General features: G+C 46.3%; 1 protein-coding gene across 4 annotated transcripts in view; it reads left to right on the top strand.

The window, feature by feature from the left end:
• STPG1 (sperm tail PG-rich repeat containing 1) overlaps positions 1-22,100 on the top strand; it is a 64,920-nt gene that overhangs the window by 30,694 nt on the left and 12,126 nt on the right. For 3 of the 4 annotated variants that reach the window (XM_070383080.1, XM_070383082.1, XM_005900715.2), the window contains 3 exons: positions 3,976-4,146; positions 10,298-10,406; positions 17,707-17,872. In XM_070383080.1, the coding sequence (XP_070239181.1) occupies positions 3,976-4,146; positions 10,298-10,406; positions 17,707-17,872 (446 nt within the window). Of the gene's footprint in view, positions 1-2,544; positions 2,774-3,975; positions 4,147-10,297; positions 10,407-17,706; positions 17,873-22,100 lie in introns of those variants that run through there. The other variant, XM_070383081.1, reaches the window with a different exon arrangement.

The following is a 22,100-nucleotide window of genomic DNA, read 5'->3' as shown; positions in this document are numbered from 1 at the left end:
CAGTTGCCTCACAGAGTGAAGACTCCCCAGAGGCCCCGGGCAAATTGACGTTGCAATGAGTGAAATAGTCTTTGAAACTGCGGAGCCTTATAAACATGTTCAGTGTTATGATTGTTGCCACCTGAGTCACAAACAATACTTCCTGCAACACCTAGGTTTTTTCTCTGAGAGCTTTGCCGAATAGTGGCACTGCCCGCTCCTCCCTGGTGCCAGAGCAGGTGCTGAATCAGAGCACACCATCAATTCCCTGCTAGGCTGTACGTGCAGTAACTTTCCAAATGACCAGGCTGGGCCATCTGGAGGAGAAGGAGCCCAAGGGCAGATCTGTGTGTGACAGGATCTAATCAGGTCTTTACAAAATTCAGACCAAACCCCAAAGACGCTGAGTTGTTCAGGCTTCTTCTTCCTGCTGTGATGGATATACGGGTTTATATTTATGTTTCTAAACACATGAGTTCCTGTATCCTCGGGCAGGGGCCTTAAGTGGAGATCTATCAGGAGCTTCCCACATTTCGCCTAGTTCCTTCCAGAACTGGCCGCCAATTTCATTCCTCCACCCCTCCTTTTGCTGCCTTTCACATTTAGAGGCTCTTGTTCCCAGATCCTAGACCCTACAGGGATTAAAAGCAGTCCCCATCAGAGAGGGCTTCCCTGGTGGCTCAACGGTAAAGAATCCACCTGCAGTGCAAGTGATACAGGTTTGATCGCTGGATCGGGAAGATCCCCTGAAGGAGAAAATGGCGACCCACTCCAGTATTCTTGCCTGGGAAATCCCATGGACGGAGGAGTCCGGCAGGCTCCAGTCCATGCGGTCACAAAAGGTCAGACACGACTTAGTGACTAAAAACCACCACCACATCAGAGAAAGATCTGCCTTACTGATGCTGGTGTGGCCATCAGAAGCGTGACTCCCGGTGGCGCTGACCCAAAAATGCTGTGGGTCAATACATTTTAGAAACTTCTGGATGACTACTGGAGCAACTGCACCCAGCCTTTTGAGAGGACCTTTCATCTCTCTAAATTCAGATAATCTGAAGAGCTTCATGACTATACTCTACAGCTTTGTTCCAGAATTATTCACAGGACTGGGTAGGAAGTCAAATGAGGCAGGTGTGTGTGTGTGTGTGTGTGTGTGTGTGTGTGTGGTGGGGTGTATTTCCATGGCTTTTCTGTATATGTGCGGTGGCTTCAGTGTCTCTGGAAGAGCTATTATGTGCTGGAGAGAGGTTCACGAATGCCAGCATGTGGCCAGGTTGGAGACCGGAGGCCTGGCAATTAAAAGAAAGCCAAGGCGTAGGCTGATGAGTGAGTGTCATTTCAGCTAGACTCAGGCTAATTCTGTTGTGATGCTTGATGAAACTTTGCCTCAGATGGGAATTTTTTGGAGCAGTTTTTCCTAAAGAGAATGTTAGTAGGTATTCTAAGCCAAAAAGACCCTATGATGGAAGAAGTTTGGGAATGTCTGTTTCAACACAGTTAGAGGCCACCAACACAACCTTATCTCATAGAACTAGAAGGCCAAGGAACACACTTTGGAAAATAGTGCTTTTTTTTTTTTTTTCAGGGGTCCTACAACATATAATATTTTAAAAGTTAGATAAATCTTACATTTAATAATTTCACAATTAAAATGGATTTTTAAATTTCCCTAGTAGTAAACCACCCAAAAAAAAAAAATAACCAAATTTATCTTCAATTGTGAAGGTGATAAATATTTTTGAAAAGATAATTTACCCCAAGAATCTGTTTTGTCCCCACCAAAAAAATGTACCTGAACTTTAAACAAAACTCACATTTTATTTAAGTTGAAATAAACTATACAAAATTGATTTTCTTCACCAAAAACAGCATCAATATTTTCTGTATTATTCCTAGATAAACCACAAAACAAAAACAGTTATTTTTGTAGGTCTGCTAGATTTTGCTTGTAAATCAAGATGAGGCAATAGATACAGTCATGGAAAAAGAAAAAAGAAAACAGACAAATCTGTTGTCCATATCCATGGCCTCTGATCCTCTCTTGACCATGAAACCGAAGTGTTCAGTATATAAGCTGCCAAAAAGCTCATGAAGATGTAGGCTCAATAAAGGAGTGTAAACAGCAACAACCAGATGGGGGCAACAGTGGCAGGCTCTTCCATTCAAACTTTGACTATAACGTTTTGCTTTAACTTCAGGGAAACAGCGCTTTAGCAAAACGCTTTGCCCAGCCTTCTGGGTGACTCAGGAGAGACACACTACACGCAGCAGCACTGAGGACGGTCTGACCTTGCCACCCGTCTTCCCTGGAAGTTAGAAGGAGAGCACAGGTGTGTCTGTACCGATGAGCACAGGCGGTTTCAGATAGTGATCCTTCTTGAACTAAAACTTCCCACAGGCATTTATCAGCTACTCATTTTGTAGCTGCAGAGAAGGCAATGGCACCCCGCTCCATTACTCTTGCCTGGAAACTCCCATGGATGGAGGAGCCTGGTAGGCTGCAATCCATGGGGTCATGAAGAGTCGGACACGACTAAGCAACTTCACTTTCACTTTTCACTTTCATGCACTGGAGAAGGAAATGGCAACCCACTCCAGTGTTCTTGCCTGGAGAATCCCAGGGATGGGGGAGCCTGGTGGGCTGCCATCTATGGGGTCGCACAGAGTCGGACACGACTGAAGCGACTTAGCAGTAGCAGCAGCCCAGCATCTTGTAGCTGAGAACACGCGGCTGTGACTCCTCTCAGCCCATTCTTCCTCGGAATGGGTGTCTGATCCATATCGTCTCATGGAGGTGAGAATGTTGGTTCCACCACTTCGCTAGCTGAGGAAGTTTGGGGTCCTCATCTGTAAAGCAGGGATAATCATAATTTCCTTGATCCAGGCTTGTCATATGGATTCGATGGAACATCCCCTGCAAGGTACTCAGTTAACTATTGCCCCAAATGCACAGGTAAAGTGAGTCCAAGGCTGGGGTGACCTTACTTCTGGGAACATAGATGGATCCTTGCAATTAGGAGGAGGCAGAGCTGGGACTCGAGCCCAGGCTAGACTCTGGACAGAGCGCCCCTGCTTCTGGTGGCAGGTGGTGGCCAATGACCCAGATGGTGAGAAGCATGGCCGGATGTACAGAGAGGAGTCTGGTGGGCTGCTCAGGCCTTCCCACGGCCTCCTCCGCTTTCTGTGCTTGTGTGGTTATTGACCCGTCAAGTGAAGGAAACCAAGGGCAATTTTCTCAAGCTTTTAACCATAAAATAATGAAAAAAAAAAGTTGTGTTTTTTTAAATCAGACTTCAATACTTACCATACTATCCCAGGGTAAGGTGATGTTATCTTCTAGTTTTTATGGCTTTTGTCCCTTTTCATTTGGCAAACATTGATTCTGTTTGTTTTTTTAACTGAAAATAGTTAATCATGGCTTCCTGGAAGGAGTAGGATTGGTTTCTGTTGAAAGAGCAGGAAAAAAAAAATTGTAAGGTTTTATGAAATCAGTGGATTGGTGGGGGATGGGAGGCATAGGGAGGAGGCAAGCCCTGGGACCTTTAAGGTGCGAGAAGCAAGCTTCTTATTTAGGAAATTCAGATTATTTAACCTTAGAAACAAGAAGTGAGAGTTTCACTCAAAGGAAAAACCAAGGTTGGAAGAAGAAAGCAGAAAGCTTCCCATCATATAAATCACCCACCAGCTGATGAGTCAAGTGTAAGTGGCCTGAAACGGGATTGGGTGGAAATGCTTTTATGGCAAAATTACTTTTGCCAAGTCCCAAACATAAGATGAATAATTCGAGTTAGTTTACAGAAGTTAACACATGTCTGAACTTGCATTTCCCAAGACAAATCCTCAAAGCCCGAGGTCATTTTATCTGCATTACCTGCCAGGGTTTCACCTTATATGAAATATTTTTAGACCTGGTGCTGAGCACCATCTTCCTGATACCTGGCCTTGGAAGTCATAAGATACATGATAATGTGGATTCCTTTGACTTTCTCCTTGCAGTGTGCCCGACTGGACACCATCGTTTCTAAATTCCCGGCAGCTAATGCATACACTATCCCATCTCGTCTTGTTTCAAAGAAAGACTTCAGCAATTCCTGTTCCAGCATGTTCCAGTTGCCAAGCTATGAGAAAGTGCTCAAATTTGAAACCCCTGCACCAAACCAGTACAATGTAAGAACACTTCTTATGCTTCTTAGATATATATTGAGTGAATGGTTTACTAAAAATAAAAGAAGGGATGTGGGGAGCTTTGCAAAATAGCCTTTAACCCAATTGGTAAATTAGTTAGCATTTGTTGACTATGCAGTGGCTACATGAGGCTGTGCAAGGCTCTCATAGGGAATTTTCTGAACCCAGAGAAAGCTGTGGGCAACACGGAGGTCAGTATGGAGCTGTGGAAAAACCTCTGGCCCGGAAAACTCTTACTGTAGTCGCTTCTATCACAGACATGAAATTAAAAGATGCTTGCTCCTTGGAAGGTAAGCTAATATGATAAACCTAGACAGTGTATTAAAAAGCAGAGACTTCACTTTGTCGACAAAGGTCCATAGAGTCAAAGCTGTGATTTTTCCAGTAGTTGTGTACGGATGTGAGAGTTGGACCATAAGGAAGGCTGAGTGCCAAAGAATTGATGCTTTCCAATTGTGGTGTTGGAAAAGACTCTTGAGAGTCCCTTGGATAGCAAGGAGGTCGAACCAGTCAATTCTAAAGGAAATCAACCCTAAATATTCATTGGAAGGACTGTTGCTGAAGCTGAAGCTCTAATACTTTGGCCACCTGATACAAAGAGCCGACTCATTAGAAAAGACTGATGCTGGGAAAGATTGAAGACAAAAGGAGAAGGGGACTACAGAATATGAGATGGTTAGATAGCATCACTGGAGAAGGAAATGGCAACCCACTCCAGTGTTCTTGCCTGGAGAATCCCAGGGACGGGGGAGCCTGGTGGGCTGCCGTCTATGGGGTCGCACAGAGTCGGACACGACTGAAGCGACTTAGCAGATAGCATCACTGACTCAGTGGACATGAATCTGAGCAAACTCCAAGAGATAGTGAAGGACAGGGAAGCCTGGCATGCTGCAGTCCATGGGGTCAGACACAACTTAGCAACTAAACAACAACCTATCACATAACTTTCTGGGATGGTTTTCTCATCTATAACAGTGATTGTATTATTCACTTACTTTTTAGATTGTTACAGGGAAAATAAACTTCTATCTTTCCATATCAGAAAACTGGTTTCTTTAACAGTAGTGCTTCTCCAGGGCTTCCCTGATAGCTCAGTTGGTAAAGAATCCACCTGCAATGCAGGAGACCCCAGTTCCATCCCTAGGTTGGGAAGATCTGCTGGAGAAGGGATAGGCTACCCACTCCAGTATTCTTGGGCTGCCCTTTGGCTCAGCTGGTAAAGAATCCGCCTGCAATGCAGGAGACCCGGGTTAGATCCCTGGGTTGGGAAGATCCTCTGGAGAAGGGATAGGCTACCCACTCCAGTATTCTGGCCTGGAGAATTCCATGGACTGTGTAGTCCATGGGGTCACAAAGAGTCGGGCATGAATGAGCGATTTTCACTTTCAGTGCTTTTCCAGTTCCCATCACTTTGTGGTCGCTTAGGCAGAACAGTGTGGTTAATGGATGAGAGATGGGCTTGGGGTCAAATCTTGACTCTGCCATTTTCTATGTGTGTGTGGCTTTGGGAAAGTCCATTAGCCTTTCAGGACTCAGTTTATTGATCTGTGAAGTGGGGTAATGGGGCTATGCCCTCCCATGTGGCATTAATGGTAAAGACCCCACTTGCCAATGCAGGAGATGTAAGAGACATGGGTTCGATCCCTGGATCTGGAAGATCCCCTGGAGGAGGGCATGGCAACCCTCTCCAGTATTCTTACCTGGAGAATCCCTTGGACAGTGGAGCCTGGTGGGCTACAGCCCATAGGGTTGAAAAGAGTCAGATACAATTGAAGTAACTTAGTTCAAACACACGCAAAGTGGGGTTTTATGTCCACTCCCTGATGCTAATGCAAACATTAAACAAGGTAGTCTAGGCCTAGTGCTTACTTAGCACAGCCCCTGGTGCATGAGGATTCCGCAATACATGGAAATCAGTAGAACTGTCTTTGGGGAAGTCAAGATACCTCTCAGGTTTCAGTTGTAAAATGGAATTAATTATATTTGCCCAATAGGGTTATTATAAGAAGCAGATGAGAGCTCAATATGAAAGCACTCTGAAATACCTAAGACATGAAGTGCACATAAGGCAGTAATATTATTACGCTAGAATTTCCAAATATTTTGGTCTTAGAATGCTTCAGTTTAAATTTCCTTTTTCTTTTATGATACTTATAAATAATAGTTATTTTTCCAACTACAAAGATCCTGCCCACCTTCTTCAGTGGATCCAATCAATTATAATGTGCTCAAAGCAATATAAGTGCCTGTTAGGCCAGCACTATCCAAAAGAAATACAACAGGAGCCCCAGAAGTAATTTGTTTTCCTAGCTGTTTGGGTTGCTCGGTCACTGAGTTGCAACCCTGTGGGCTGCAGCACGCCGGGCTCCTCTGTCCTCCATTATTTCCCAGAGTTTGCTTAAATTCATGTCCGTTGAGTCAGTGATGCTATCTAAACATCTTGTCCTCTGCCGCCCTCATTCTCTCTTTGCCTTCAATCTTTCCCAGCATCTGGGTTTTTTTCCAATGAGTCGGCTCTTCGCATCAAGTGACCAAAGTTTGGAGCTTCAGCTTCAGCGTCAGTCCTTCCAATGAATATTCAGGGTTGATTTCTTTTAAGATTGGTTGGTCTGATCTCCTTGCAGTCCAAGGGACGCCCGAGAATCTTCTCCAGCACCACAATCGGAAAGCGTCAATTCTTTAGCACTCAGCCTTGTTTATGGTCCAGTTCTCACATCCGTACATGACTACTGGGAAAACCATAACTTTGGCTATATGGACCTTTGTTGGCAGAGTGATATCTCTGCTGTTTTCCTAGTAGCTACATTTAAAAGTAAAAAGGAACAGGTGAAATTAGTTTTAATAATATATTCTATTTAACCCAGTATGTTCAAGATATTTCAATATCTAATCAATATAAAAAGTACTAATTAAATGTTTTACATTCTTTCCCTCATATTAAATCTTTAAAATTCCACGTGTATTTTATACTTGCAGCCCGTCTGCATGTGGATCAGCCGTGTGCCCAGCATGGCTGGACAGTAGCTATATACGGCCGGTAGCTTCTGTTTGGGATAGTATAGCTCCAGATACTCTTCTCCCAGGGTAATCAGAGCCTGAAAATAATGATGATGAGATGACGAAGCACTTTTCGTGGCCCGTGTTCTGTTCTCAGAGTTGTGTATTCGTTGATTTCATACTCACAAGGACCTGGAAGTGGATTCTCTTATTTTCAGTTTGCAGAAGAGGAAGTTGAGGTTCAGAGAGGGGAGGGACTTGCCCACAGTCACCCAGCTTGAAGAGACCACTTGCACACCAGTGAGAACAGCTAGGCGCTGAGGTTTAAAACTGGGGAGTCATCAGAGTCTCCATGCTCCAGCCCCGCTGAGCTTCCTGTCATAAGTCGTGTGACCTCTCTGTGCCCATGATATAATGTAGACTCCACTGGGGAGCTCGAGGCGAGAGCTAGTAGACCTGGAAGGAAAATGATTGAAACTGTGGCCAGCTTTGAGGAAGGCAAAGAGTTGGCGCCTGAGAAAGAGAATTTGTACGCGGTGTGGAGGAAGGCATATATTTTAGACTGAGTGGTCAGCGAAGGTGAGCGCCCCCTCTCTGCGACCTACTGGGGGAGCTGAAGGTGCTCTAGTTACTGCTTCATGCTTCATGTCCCCAGTCCACTGTCCCTGAAGGCTCCCCTCCAGTCCTGGTATGCAGGAAGCATGCAATAAATGCTTATGGCTTAAAGGCATGACTTCCTTTGTTAATCAAGGAATGACCATTCCCCAAGTCAGAACTCTGTCCTCCTGCCAACAGATGGATTTTAGTTTGCAGGTTTTTTGTTCATTATTGCTTTAATGTGGCTCTGAAAGTAAGACACACTCATCATAAGATACGTCCAAGCATCACAGAAACCCACAAACCGGAGAGTAGAAGTCCCTTATCATTCTGCTCCTCAAATAGCCATCAAATACCAGGGCAACACATGTATGCCTGTGGCTGATTCATACTGATATATGGCAAAAACCATCACAATATTGTAAAGTAATTATCCTCCAATTTAAAGAAGTAAATACATTACAAAACAAAACCAAACCAGGGGCAGTATTGTTCATACTCTCTTCCTCTTCCCTCCCTCAGTTTTGGGATTATACTGTCCCTCGTATGCATGCATTTCTGCTTAATAATATCTGAGTTTTTTTCTCTTATGGCAATGCAATAAATCTGTTTCGTTCTTTTTTAACCTGCCAGTGGAGCTGACTCTTAGTCTAATGGTGAAATACACATGACATACAGTCAGTGTCGGTATACAAAAATGTCCCCCTTTTCTGTCGCTTTTCTGTCTGGGCGAAGAATAAAGCTGAAGCAGTGTTTTGTCTACAGGAGGCTTTTTTCAGACCTGGAGAACAATGGTTGAGTCAAGGGGCGAGCGGCAGAAATGCAGTAATCCTGTTAGCCACGCTGTGCTTTGAGGCTGTCAAGGCCTCTCTCTGGCTTTGCTTCTCTACTCGAAGCCTTTCCCCGGTACCTGTTGTTACTTCCTCTCCGGCATCCGGGCTCCTCTCCCTGTGTCCAGTAATCAGCCTGGCCTGTCTGATCTTTCTGTTTGCCCTCTCTGCAGGCAGTCTGGCCATTTGGTACCCTGGGAAAAACTGAATTCCTCTACCTTTGTCAACACAAAATCAAAATGCCATCTGCATTTCTTCAGAAACTTTTTTTTTTTTTTTTTTTTTTGACAAAGGAGTATCACAGAAAATCAAGCCATCTTGGCCCCAGCAAACAGTTTCACTCATTCAGTAAATAGTCCCAGCCATGGCAGGTACAACTTTTATTGCATCTTTTATCTAACGAATACAGGAGACTGACTGCCAACTGGCATTTAACATATTTATGACTCATCATAAGAATGATCTCAGGGTTCTTTTTTTTTTTTCCAAAATTATTTTTAGAGTTCTGAACACACTGAACACTTTCAACTGTATACTGCCTGAGTCGACCAAAATCTTTATCTTCTGGTCAGTCCAGAAAAGTCAAGACGACACAGTGCTTTGTAAATCTTATCACAATCTTAAGTTACACTATTTCTTTGTAAGTCCTATATCCTGCACGTATAGAAGGACTGTTTGAACAGTGAGGAATAAGGGTGGGGATATGTAGGACTCAGTGTTGAAAAAGAATGAGAATCATAGACAAAAAGTAATGAAAATAATTTGCCTAGGTAGCTTTACACACTTTTTATTTTTATTTATTTATTTTTTAAACTTTATTTTTCTATTTGTGTATTTAGTTTACCCACTGGTCTCAAACTAAACATATTGCAGTTTTTTCCAATATACTATTTTGTGACCATCTTCCCACGTCAATAACTTTTTCGCTATGCAAACGTTTCAAAGTGCAAAGTGTTGCTTTGGGTGAATTTACTGTGGCTATCTTAACCAATTCCATATCGCTAAACGTATTCTAAGTTTTCCTACATGTTTACACGTAGGTTTATGATTCTTTTGTCAACTTACAAATGTCCTAGTGGGTTTTAAATTCAATTGCATTGAGTTTACAGATAAATTGGGTGGAAATCTTTATAGCTTTGGGTAATCTAGAAACTCAATCTATCTTTTAATTTATTATGTTTTCTTTTATGTCTTTCAGTAAAAATTTTAGTGATTTTCTTCATATTCTCGTTATATGTAACATTACACATTTTTAAAAAGCCCACTTTCCAGCAGGTGATTTATATTGACTAGGCGTCCCCCCAACCCCACCCCAACAGCTCTCTGCCTCAAGTCGAGCAAGAATGATCTGATCCATCTTACAGATGAGAAAAAAACTCAAATCCAGAGAAATTAAACAGCTAGAGCAGGATGCCCCTCCCCGAGTGAGGGAGGTGATCAGAGAAGCCGGGTCTGCAGGCTGGCCCAGGGCGCCGGCCTCGGTGTTGTGTTGGGTCCCTAGACCCTGCTGATGAAAGTCGTCGCCCCCTGCAGCTGGGGCGAAGGTGAGGGCACAGCCAGTATGACCCTTTCCACTCACATCCGCTCATTTTCTGAGAATGGGTTTAAAAAAAAAAATTTTTTTTTAACCCCAAAGTGCCGGTCGTCCTGACATGATGAGAGGCACAAAGGGAAGGCATTGAGTACACTGTGCTTGTTTTCTCCCCCAGGCCTCCGACTCCTGCTGCAAGCAGGCGAACAACGTCTGTGCCCGAGCTGGGTTCGTGTCCAAAACCCAGAGAGGACTTTTCACTGTTTCTAAAACAGGACCTGCCCCAGGTAAGCAGCTGCTTTGCACTGGCCTTGACCTGAGGCTTCCTGTTTCAGGTCTGATCATCAGGGCACCCGTTCCTTCACAGGGAGTCTCTTTCCCTGGTGGCTCAGATGGTAAAGAAACTGCCTGCAGTGGAGGAGACTTGGGTTCGATCCCTGGGTTGGGAAGACCCCCTGGAGAAGGGAATGGCTACTTGCTCCAGTATTCTGACCTGGAGAAATTTCCTGGACAGAGGAGCCTGGTGGGCTACCATCCGTGGGGTCACAGAGAGTCGGACACGACGGAGGGACTAACACTTTGGGGGGTGTGGGGGTGCAGGTAGGTGTTATAGGAAGAGGAGGGGATCGGCTCCCTACTCAGCGGAAGAACGGCCAGCCCCTGGGGTCTGCCTCCCTTTCAGACCCAGCACACCTGCTTCGGGCAGCCGCTGGGGAGGTGTCTTCTTGAGCCTGAAGAGTGCCCGTGCTCACACCCCAGCTGCCACTGCAGACCCTGGGGGAAGGCAGGGTGACCCCTGAGCACTGGGCTGCAATATTCCTTTCCTTCCAAGGCAGCCAGCAGCTTCATCATTTAACATCAAATCACTGGGAAATTGCTCTGTTCACAGAGTGCCTACGCTGTGCTTTTTGCACGTGGTCCTCACACATTTGTCCTCCAAGAGCCGAACTCTTAGTCCTGTGTTTCAGATGAGGCAAAGGAGGCCCAGAGAGGCGAAGCAACTGGCTCAGTGCCACACAGCTAAGAAATGGCAGGTCTCAGCCCAGAGGAGCCTCTTACCCCCGTCCTCCCAAGGCGATTTCTGACTCTGGGATTCAGGAACGCACAGGGCTTGCCGGCAAATGTTTTCCCTGCTGGGTGGGGACAGGCATTGCCCCTGTCCTGTGCCCCACACTAGCCTCAGTGAAAAGTTTCCAGGGAGAGCTGGTGACATAACAGTCCTCACTCCAGGAACACTGGTTAGACTAGACCTTCCCAAATGGGTCCCAGAGACCCCCGAGGGAGCTCCGAGCCCCAGAGCCCAGAGGAGGAGCCGGGAAGGAGTGCCTCTGCAGTGACGCTTCTTGGAGCAGGGTGTGGATAAAATTGCAGCACATGTCAGATTTCAGCAAATCCAGATTAAAGTTGAAAAGATCAGTCTGAGGCTGAATAACAAAACCAGCCCTAATTAGGAGGTTGAGCCCCAGCTAAAGCTCCCTGCCTTGCATCACCACGGGCACAACCCCACCTTGTTTGTTCAGACAGGAGAACAAACCTCTGGGTTTGGGCCAGAGGTCCCACCAGTGAGCCTAGGAATGTGGGCAGCCCCTCCCTCTGGGAGGGTCCTCAGGGGCCCCTTGAAACACCGCATGTAGGGGACAGGTGGGCACTAGCATCTGTTAAGCTCCTACTGTGTGCCACAAGCTTCCAAAGCCCCAGGGATCATTGCACCTGTGTGCTCAAAGAATGTGGGTTATTATTATTACCATATTGGTCTTTCCAGGTGGCGCTAGTGGTAAAAGAACCTGCCTGCCAATGCGGGATACGTAAGAGATGCGGGTTCGATCCCTGGGTTGGGAAGATCCCCTGGAGAAGGGAATGGCAACCCACTTCAGTATTCTTGCCCGGAGAATCCCATGGACAGAGGAGCCTGGCAGGCTACACATCTTTTCTATAGGGTCACAAAGAGTCGGACATGACTGAAGTGACTTAGCACGCATTATTATTATAGCATCCCTACTTAACATGCAAAAATGACATACAGAGAGCAGGTGACTAGCACAGGGTTCCACACCGGGGTTTGAATCCAGGCCCCTTATCCAGCTCTGAGGCCTGGTTCCTTAAAGACTCCCCCGGTGTCCCCCAGCTTGCCAGGGGCCAGAGCCTGGGGAATCGGCTCCTCTGAGAGAAGCAATCTGCTTAGTTAGACCTCTTGGGAAAACGCTATGGTTTCAGCTTCTCCGGGTGTGGAAAGAAACCAGATGTGGAACTGTGACTGAAATTCCTGCTGTGTTGCAGCTGCTCTGAGCGCCTGGCCCCCCAGTGGCTGAGGGCCCTGTCTGGTCTGCCTTCAGTTCTGAGTAGAATGCCCACCTTTACACATTGACTGACGGGATTTTCTAAAGTCTGGAGGCTCCAAGCACAAGGCCAGGCACTTTCCCACCGTCCTCCTCTCTTGTGGACATTGTTGTTTAGTCGCTAAGTCATGTCTGACTCTCTGCAACCCCATGGACTACAGCACAACAGCCTCCCCTGTCCTACACTATCTTCCGGAGTTTGCTCAAATTCATGTCCATTGAGTCAGTGATGCTATCTAACTATCTCATGTTCTGCAGCCGCCTTCTCCCTTTGCCTTCAATCTTTCCCAGCTTCAGGGTCTTTTCCAATGAGTCAGCTCTTTGCATCAGATGACCAAAGTACTGGAGCTTCAGCTGCAGCATCAGTCCTTCCAATGAATATTCAGAGTTGATTTCCTTTAGAATTGACTGGTTTTATCTCCCTGCTGTCCAAGGGACTCTCAAGAGTCTTCTCCAAAACCAGAATTGGAAAGCATCAGTTATTCATCACTCTGTCTTCTTTATGGTTCAACTCTCACATCCATACATGACTACTGGGAAAACAATAGGTTTAACTAGATGACTCTTTGTTGGCAAAGCGATGTCTCTGCTTTTTAATATGCTGTCAAGGTTTGTCATAGCTTTCCTTCCAATGAGCAAGTGTCTTTTAAGTTAATGGCTGCAGTCACCATCCACAGTGATTTTGGAGCCCAAGGAAATAAAATCTGTCACTGCTTCCACTTTTTCTCCTTCTGTTTGCCATGAAGTGATGGGACCAGATGCCATGATCTTACTTTTACGAATGCTGAGTTTCAAGCCAGCATTTTCACTCTCCTCTTTCACCCTCACCGAGAGGCTCTTTACTTCCTCTTCACTTTCTGCCATAAAGTGGTGTCATCTGCATATCTGAGGTTATTGATATTTCTCCCAGCAATCTTGATTCCAGCTTCTGATTCATCCAGCCCAGCATTTCACATGAGGTGCTCTCCACAGAAGTTAAATAAACAGGGGGACAATATACAGCCTTGTCATGCTCCTTTCTCAGTTTGGAACCAGTCAGTTGTTCCATGTCCGGTTGCTTCTAACTGTTGTTTCTTGACTCACATATAGGTTTCTCAGGAGACAGGTAAAGTGGTCTGGTATTCCCATCTCTCTAAGAATTTTCCACAGTTTGTTGTGATCCACACAGTCAAAGACTTTAGTGTAGTCAATGAAAAAGTAGATGTTTTTCTGGAATTCCCTTGCTTTCTTTATGACCCAACAAATGTTGCAATTTGATCTCTGGTTTCTCTGTCTTTTCTAAACCTACATCTGGAAGTTCTCGGTTCACCAACTGCTGAAGCCTAGCTTGAAGGATTTTGAGCATGACCTTACTAGCATGTGAAAGAACACAGCTGTATAGTAGTTTGAACATTCTCTGATAACGCCCTTCTTTGGGACCGAAATGAAAACTGACCTTTTCCAGATCTCCTCTCTATTCCTCTTTTTTAAAAAAAGTTATAAGAACATGGGGAAATACTTCTATCTTAAAGTGTCACTTGAAAAACAGGGGTGAACTTCCCTGGTGGCGCAGTGGATAAGAATCTGCCTGCCAATGCAGGGAACTAGAGACGCAGGTTCAATCCCTGGCCTGGGGAGATTCCGCATGTGATGGAGCAACTAAAGCCCACCTGGTGAAACTACTGAAGCCCACAAATCTAGAGCCTGTGCTCTGCAACAAGGAAGCCGCCGAAATGAGATGCCCACGCATTGCAGCAAAGAGTAGGTTTGCTCGCTGCAACCAGAGAAAGCCTGAGAGCAGCAATGAAGAGCTAGTGCAACCAAAAATAATTAATAAATAAACTATAAAAAATAAATAAAAGCCAAAGGAATACAAATTAAAGCAGCAATAAAATATTGTTCATGTAACAAAAAATAAAGAATTAAAAAAAATAATAAAGAATAGCTTTCCAAAAAATAAGGGTGGGCGACACAATTTAATCCGAACCGTGGGCCCAGCTCCACGAGACAGCATCTAGAGCACAGAAGGACCAGGAGTAACTACAGCAGAGTATTCACCTGATTTTTTCTGGGCTGTGAGAGCATAAATGGCTTTCCTGCTTGCTTCTGCTTTTTTAACATTTTATAATCAAGCATTGCTTTAAACTTTTTTTTTTTGGTAAGGGGAATAAAAATTTAAAAATAAATATGTGCCTAAATGAAACAGGAAGCTAATTTGAGAGATACATTGTTTTAGTGTTCAGTCGCTACATTGTGTCTGACTGTCTGAGACCCCATGGACTGGAGCCTGCCAGGCTCCTCTGTCCTCTACTATCTCCCAGAGTTTGCTCAAATTTATGTCCACTGTGTCTGTGATGCTATCTAACCATCTCAGATACCAGTATTATAAATGCTGCTAACTGGACAGCTGTTTTGTTTTTTTTATTTAAGGGTATATTGGGACTATCTTTTCATGTTATTAAAAACCCTCCTGTGGCTGATTCATGTTGATGTATGGCAGAAACCAACACAAATCTTGTAAAGCAATTATCCTCTGATTTAAAAAAATAAAAATTCTCCTAGAACATCTTTTGTTAGTGTGCTAAGTCACTTGAGTTGTGTCTGACTCTTTGTGACCCTATGGACCATAGCCCACCAGGATCCTCCGTCCATGGGATTATCTAGGCTGGAACACTGGAGTGCATTTCCATGCCCTCCTTCAAGGGATCTTCTCGACCCAGGGATGGAACTCATGTCTCTTGGTCTACTGCGTTGGCAGGCGAGTTCTTTCCCACTAGTGCCAGCCGGGAAGCCCAAATGGTCGCGTAGTATTCCAGTATCCAGTGGTACCATAACTTAAGGGAAAAAATGCTCCCTTGTTGGAGATTTAGGTTGTTTTAAACTGATTACTCATATAAATAGAGTGGGAGCAAACATCCTTGTAGCTCACACCTGTGTACAATTGAGATTATTTCCTTAGATAAATTGCCTAACGTGAAACCGCTAAGTCGAAAGGTATGTAAAATATTTAAGGTTTTTGATATTTGTGACCAAATTGCCCTTCAGCACAGAGATAATCTATCCACCTGCTTCCACGAAGACTCTTCTTCCCTTCACTTTTGCTACCACTATTCCCATTTAAGTAAAATCTTGCTAATAGATCCCATATTGCTGTTTTCAGTGATCTTGCAGTGGAAAAGTTGATTTCATTTAAAACAAAATTAGCCTTAGGATGTTTAGAAGGGTTTCAAATATTTTTTGCATGCACAATGCCACCATTAATGTAGTTTCCCCCACTTTTCTGGGTTCCCACCTATTTTTAATTTATGTGTATCCAGTTGTACATTGATATAGTACAGTATAGACTGTTAGGCTTTATTTTACTTGTTTTCTCTCACTTTGATTTTCAAGAACACTGCCATGGGTCTCACAGTCATTGCATTACCCCTCGCAGGGCTGATATTTCCACCAGAGTGGGCTTTTCCCATAACTGTGGCCTCGTACTTGGACCTTTAGGCTCGTCACCATTTCTCACACTGTAGCTACTGCTGTGCTGTCTACCTTTAGGCTTAGAGCTTTTCCATCATGTTGAATAATTTTCTCAATTTCCAAGTAATGGGAAACCAGGGTCAAAGTGTGCAGCATCTTGGAGGGCTTCCCTGGTGGTCCAGAGGTTAAGAATCTGGCTTGTAATGCAGGGGACACAAGTTCGATCCCTGATGGGGGAACTAAGATCCCATGTGCCGCGAGGCAAGTACGCCTGAGCCCGCAGCTACTGAACCACAACTGGAAAGTCCGTGTGGCACAGCTTGAGATCCCATGTGATGCCACTGAGACCTGACACAAAAATATATATATATATATATATTATGACTCCCCTGGTGGCTCAGACAGTAAAGCGTCTGCCTACAATGCAGGAGACCCAGGTTCAGTCCCTGGGTCAGGAGATCTCCTGGAGAAGGAAATGGCAACCCACTCCAGTACTCTTGCCTGGAAAATCCCATGGACGGAGGAGCCTGGTTGGCTACAGTCCATGGGGTCGCAAAGAGTCAGACAGGACTGAGCGACTTCACTTTCTTTCATATATTTAATTTCTTTCATATATTTTTATGTATCAAAATACATGTATATTTAAAGTGTGCAGCATCTTGAAGGCCTTTGCCTAGTAGTGCTGCTTTGCAGCCCGAAATGCCTGCACCCACTTACAGGGCTGCCAGCTCTTTGGGCTTCCTGGTGGGTCAGTGGTAAACAATCTGCCACTGCAGGGGACGCAGGAGACACAGGTTCGATCCCTGGGAGGGGAAGATCCCCTGGAGAAGGGCATGGCAACCCACTCCAGTATTGGCCTGGAGAATCCGCCAGACAGAGGACCTGGTAGGCTGTAATCCGTGGGGCCGCAGAGTCGGACACAACTAAGTAACTCATCCACCAGCTCCTTAGGGGTGAGACTGCTCCCTCTTTACCTCGGCCCAGATCATTCTCTTCTTCCTTATAGCTTGTGCACAATGTACTTTTATTCTGACACAGTTTCTTGAGACAGGGTATTATAGGAATGAGTGGACATTGAAGGCAGATGGTTCTGGGTCCACACAGAAGGTGCTCAACAAATATTTGTGAATTACATAATTAAGAATTATTGGGCTTCCTAGGTGGCTCAATAGTAAAGAATCTGCCTGCAGTGCTGGAGACACAAGTTAAATCCCTCGGTTGGGAAGAACCCCTGGAGAAGGAAGTGCCAACCCACTTGAGTAGTCTTGCCTGGAAAATTCCGTGGACAGAAGAGCCTGGCGGGCTATACTTCATGGGGTCCCAAAAGAGTCAGGTGTGACTTAGCAACTAAATAACAACAACAAACTGCATAATAGTTACTGAACAACTACCACATTCCAGGAACCTAAAAGGTTCTTTTATTACTGTAGCCTCCTGGTTGTTGGAAGAATTATTGTCCTTAGTTTATACAGGAAGACGCTAGGCTTAGCCTCTTGTTAGATGAATGTCCTTTCACAAGGTACTGAATGTCTCTGAGTCTGTTTCCTCATGCTCAGAATCAATGTGCTAACACCCACCTTGCAGGGCTGCCGTGAGGATTAAATGAGTTAAGTCTGTGCTGCATGGACACATGTTCTCTAAATGGTGAATGTTATTTTCAGTTATTCCAGGCGGACCCTATTACTTGGCCATCTTGGAGCGATACTGCCTTAGAGTCATTAAATGCATTCTTAGGCGTAAGGCACCGCTTTTTATTTATTTGAGAAGTGTTCTTTATTCTGTCTTAAAATTTCTTTCCTCTCAGGGCATTATGATGTCAACGAATCCCTTGTGAAGCAGTCGCCAAAGATATTGATGTCTTGTTTTAAATCAAAAACTGACCGTGGATTAAAGCTGACGTCAACAGGCCCAGGACCCGGTTATTACAACCCAAATGGTCATCCTAAAGTTCAAAGAAAGACTCTGATCCCGTGAGTCCTGATCATTCTCATCTTTCTTTTGAAAGGTGTTTCTGGGGAAGGACCCTAACATGGGGGGAAAGGGAGGGCGTCACAGTTTGGCAGACACAGGCTGGGCAGCTCTCATGGAGCCCTTGTTGACACAGCAGATGCTCAAGAACTACTTGCTGAGTGCATCGGATTTATTGAGCAACTATTGTGTGCCAGGAACTTAACATCTTCAAAGATCATGACAACTCTATTGTAGGAGTGATTGTTTCAGCTTCAAAGAGAAGGAAGTCAGGCTTCAGAGAGGCTGAGAGGCTTGCCTAAGTCCACACAGCTAAAAGGAGGTGCCTCTGGGGCTCAGGCTCAGGACTGTTTGGATCGTCCAACATTCCCCACAGTGCTGTACTCCCCTGGTGCTGATATTATCCTATTTTTTAGAAAATCTCCACTAGGGTGGCAGGATATATGGGAGCAATGATGCTCTCATAGTTTTGTACTGATAGGTTAAAAGCCTAGACTCTAGAGTTGGTTAGACCTGCTACATTTGAACCTTGACTCTGCAGTTCCTGTGCTGTGTGCCCATCAGCCCTGCCCTAACCCCTCTGAGCCTCCATGCCCTCCACTGTAAAGTGGGGATAATTTATCTGAACGTTGCTTTCAGATTGAAAAACAAGTATTGACATAGTAGGTAAAAATGGTGACTCAAAACAAATTTTGAAAGTGCCGACAGGGATTTCTGTTACTGTTTTTAATCTCCCATACATTTAATGTTACTTTCCCCTCAGAGACTCAGAAATTCACAGGGCTTAATATTCCTCAAAACGGGTCTAGAACTTCTAGAACTAAGACCATCAAGGTCAGTCATCCTGTCATTTCTGAGTCCAAACCCCTGCATAATTCTCTCCAGGCAGCAGTGATTGTAGGGAGGGCTGACCAGCGGGGCTGGGACTAAGGGTAGCCACCTGGGAACCTCCAGAGAGGTCAGGCAGCTGGTGGGGCCCATGCCACAGGGGGTCAGAGACGGTGGGCAGCCCAGGAACACTGGCAACACTGGGTCTGATCAGACCATCAGCCCAGGACAAGGGGTCAGGGGTCAGGGAGAGGAGCAAGATGTGAGCCTGCTGTGTCCAACCCAGGGCCTGGATCTGGGACTCAGACCTCAGATGGAGCCCACCAGCTAAGTCCCTGATGCCCTAAGGGTATGGGGTTCTGTATGTTGACACTCTTCACAGGCTGCAAGACTTGGGACCGGGAAAGGAAAGTCTCCAGGAACAGGCTCTTTCCAAATGTCAGGGGCTCCCTGCCTCCGGGTTGGCTTGTGCAATGCTGCCCCTCAATGGAGTGGGCAAGAGGGCAGGTTTCAGGGTTAGCAGACCTGAGTGGGAATCACAGCTCCGTCTCTAGCAGAAACTCCTCCTCCCTGAGCCTCCATGTCTCCATGTAATTAAGTGCAGATAAGAACCAGGGCTTCCCTGGTAGCTCAGCTGGTAAAGAATCTGCCTGCAATGCGTGAGACCCCAGTTTGATCCTTGGGTTGGGAAGATCCCCAGTGGGATGGGCATGGCAACCCTCTCCAATATTTCGCCTGGAGAATCCCCATGGACAGAGGAGCCTGGCAGGCTGCAGTCCATGGGGTCGCAAAGAGTGGGATAGGCTACCCACTCCAGTATTCTTGGGTTTCCCTGGTAGTTCAGTCGGTAAGGAATCTGCCTGCAATTCGGGAGACGTGGGTTCGGTCCCTGAGTTCGGAAGATCCCCTGCAGGAGGGCATGGCAACTCACTCCAATATTCTCGCTTGGAGAATCCCCATGGACAGAGGAGCTTGGCGGGCTGCAGTCCATGGGGTTGCAAAGAGTTGGACACAACTGAGTGACTAAGCACAAGAAGCTGTGTGGATTAGATAAGAAAGGGCTTGAAAATAGTTCACTCTTCTTATTACAGCAGCTATTCTGCTATATCCCAGAGAGGATTTGTGAGGGTAGAGGCGGTGGTTGTTTTGTGGCGTGGCAGCTCAAGCCCCCATCCCAACTCTGGAAGCTTCTTCAGGGAACCGACGAGAGGAGAGGGGAGAGTGCTGCACGCTTAACTGTCTTCCTCAGAGCTGTGTCATTTGACCTTCGTTCGACTTTGGACGATTAATGTCTTCCTCAGAGCTGTGTCATTTGACCTTCGTTCGACTTTGGACGAGTGGTTTGAAACAGTCTCATTTTATGGCATTTGCCTCTGTTGGTCCGCAGGCCCTAGCTGTTTCTGGTGCTGAGCTGGAGGCTGTGGGGGAGCTCAGGGGAACAGAACACCCTCCATTCCTCAGCCAGGCTCTCCAGGAACAACTCCAGAGCAGGGCAGAGGAATGTGCGCCCAAATGCGGGGTGGTGTGGGCCCCGAGTTTGCGTGGCCACACACATCCTCAAGGTCCGTCTTTCCAGCAGGGTCAGTGCAGTGTTGCTGGCATGTCCGGGGTGGCTCTGGAGCCCACTGGCTCTCCGCGATGCCTCCTGAGTGGATGATGCTTGCTCACTAAACCTAGAAGTCGCTGCACACCATCCTCCTGCCCCTGGCGGCATCACAGTGCACACGAACTTGTTAAGGGCTCTGAGAAGGTCTGCTAAGTTGTTCAAGGCTCTGACAAGTCCTGCAGTAAAGGGACACGTCAGACCCAGTGTCTCTTAAACTTGGGTTCACCCTGGTGACTGGATGGCACCCCAGTTTCTACGGCAGGCTCTGGGGTCGGGGGCTGCCCTCGGTGCCTCCCTGGGCCTTTGTTTTTCCATGTGTGAAAAGAGGGGAAATCTTTCCATTCTGACACTCCATGACCCCAGCTTTGCTCACTGTGTCTGTCCCTCAGGAGAGCATTTGGGGACAGTGAACATGGAGCCAGCCTGGACCCACAGAGGAAGGTCCGGGATATCCTTTTGAGTTGACACGGAAAGGGTGAAATCAAGAAATCATTTCATTTTTTAAAGCAAAGAGATAAAACTAAAGCATGTTGTTGGTTATTTCAAAATAGCATCCATCTGTTGATGGCGGATAATGGAGAAAGGGATGTAATACAAAGAAAAGATACAGCTGGATATGGCAGTATTTCAGGAGCATCCAAATGCCAGTCTCTCACATTTTAGGAGCACACAAACTCCAGTCTCTCACGTTCAAATTCTGTTTCCTTTCCTGCGACCCTGAGGAGAAGGCAGAGGAAGGAGCACCTGTCCTGTCCCGGGGTTGCCAGGCCCCAGAGAAGGTCTGCACTGCTTCCTCCCCATCAACATTCTGAGACTTTGCTCCACCTAGCATCCTCATACGCAGATCCCCGGGGCTGCGTGGGGCAGCGGTGGAGAATCTGAGCATCGTCACCATGTCTCTGTTTCAGAAGCCCGGGCGTCACGTGCATGCAACAGGACGTGGGGGGCCTGTCCTTATTTCTCTTGCTGCCACGTGCATGGTTCCCTGTTCTCGGGTGGGGTTCCAGTTTGCAAAAATGGTATTTTGGGCTCTGCTTTCTTCAGGACGCAGAAAGGACAGGGGAGATGGTCATTCTCGCGGGAGTGGCTGAGCCCATGTCACCGACCCCTGCTGGCCTCCTGAGCTGGGAATGGGCTGAAGAGGCTGTGGCATCGTGGGCATAAGCATAGGCAGGAACTCAGGCCCCTGAGACTCCTGTCTTCCCGATCACCAGCCCCTGGGAGGCTGGGGGCAGGGCTGGGGTTCACTTAACTCCCTGGGAATTCAAATTCACCCTCTGGGAATTGGGGCAAGAACACTTTATTATTTGAAAAGGTCCTGATGCTGGGAAAGATTGAGGGCAGGAGGAGAAGGGGACGACAGAGGATAAGATGGTTGGATGGCATCACCGACTCAATGGACATGAGTTTGAGTAAACTCCGGGAGTTGGTGATGGACAGGGAGGCCTGGCGTGCTACAGTCCATGGGGTCGCAAAGAGTTGGACACAACTGAGCAACTGAACTGAACTGACACTTTGTAATGGGCTTGTGCAGGCATGCTATGTCACTTCAGTCGTGTCTGACTCTTGGCGATCCTATAGACTGGAGCCCACAAGGCTCCTTTGTCCATCCACGCAATTCACTAGTTCTGGCACACTATAAGCTTTCTATGAGTGGCTTGTATTTTTATTGAAATGTGTGAGTGAGCGAGTCCTCTACACTCACCTGATGTTTCTCGAGTGGCCCTGCAGGGCAGATGCTATGCCAGGGCTAGAGGGGTGGTGGTGTGGTCATTTCTGGGCTCCTCAGCTGCAGA

Source organism: Bos mutus, chromosome 2 (genome assembly GCF_027580195.1).
Source record: "Bos mutus isolate GX-2022 chromosome 2, NWIPB_WYAK_1.1, whole genome shotgun sequence".
In the NCBI taxonomy this organism is placed as follows: Eukaryota; Metazoa; Chordata; class Mammalia; order Artiodactyla; family Bovidae; genus Bos; species Bos mutus.
Note: the sequence above shows the minus strand (reverse complement) of the source record. Positions and strands in the feature narration are given on the sequence as shown.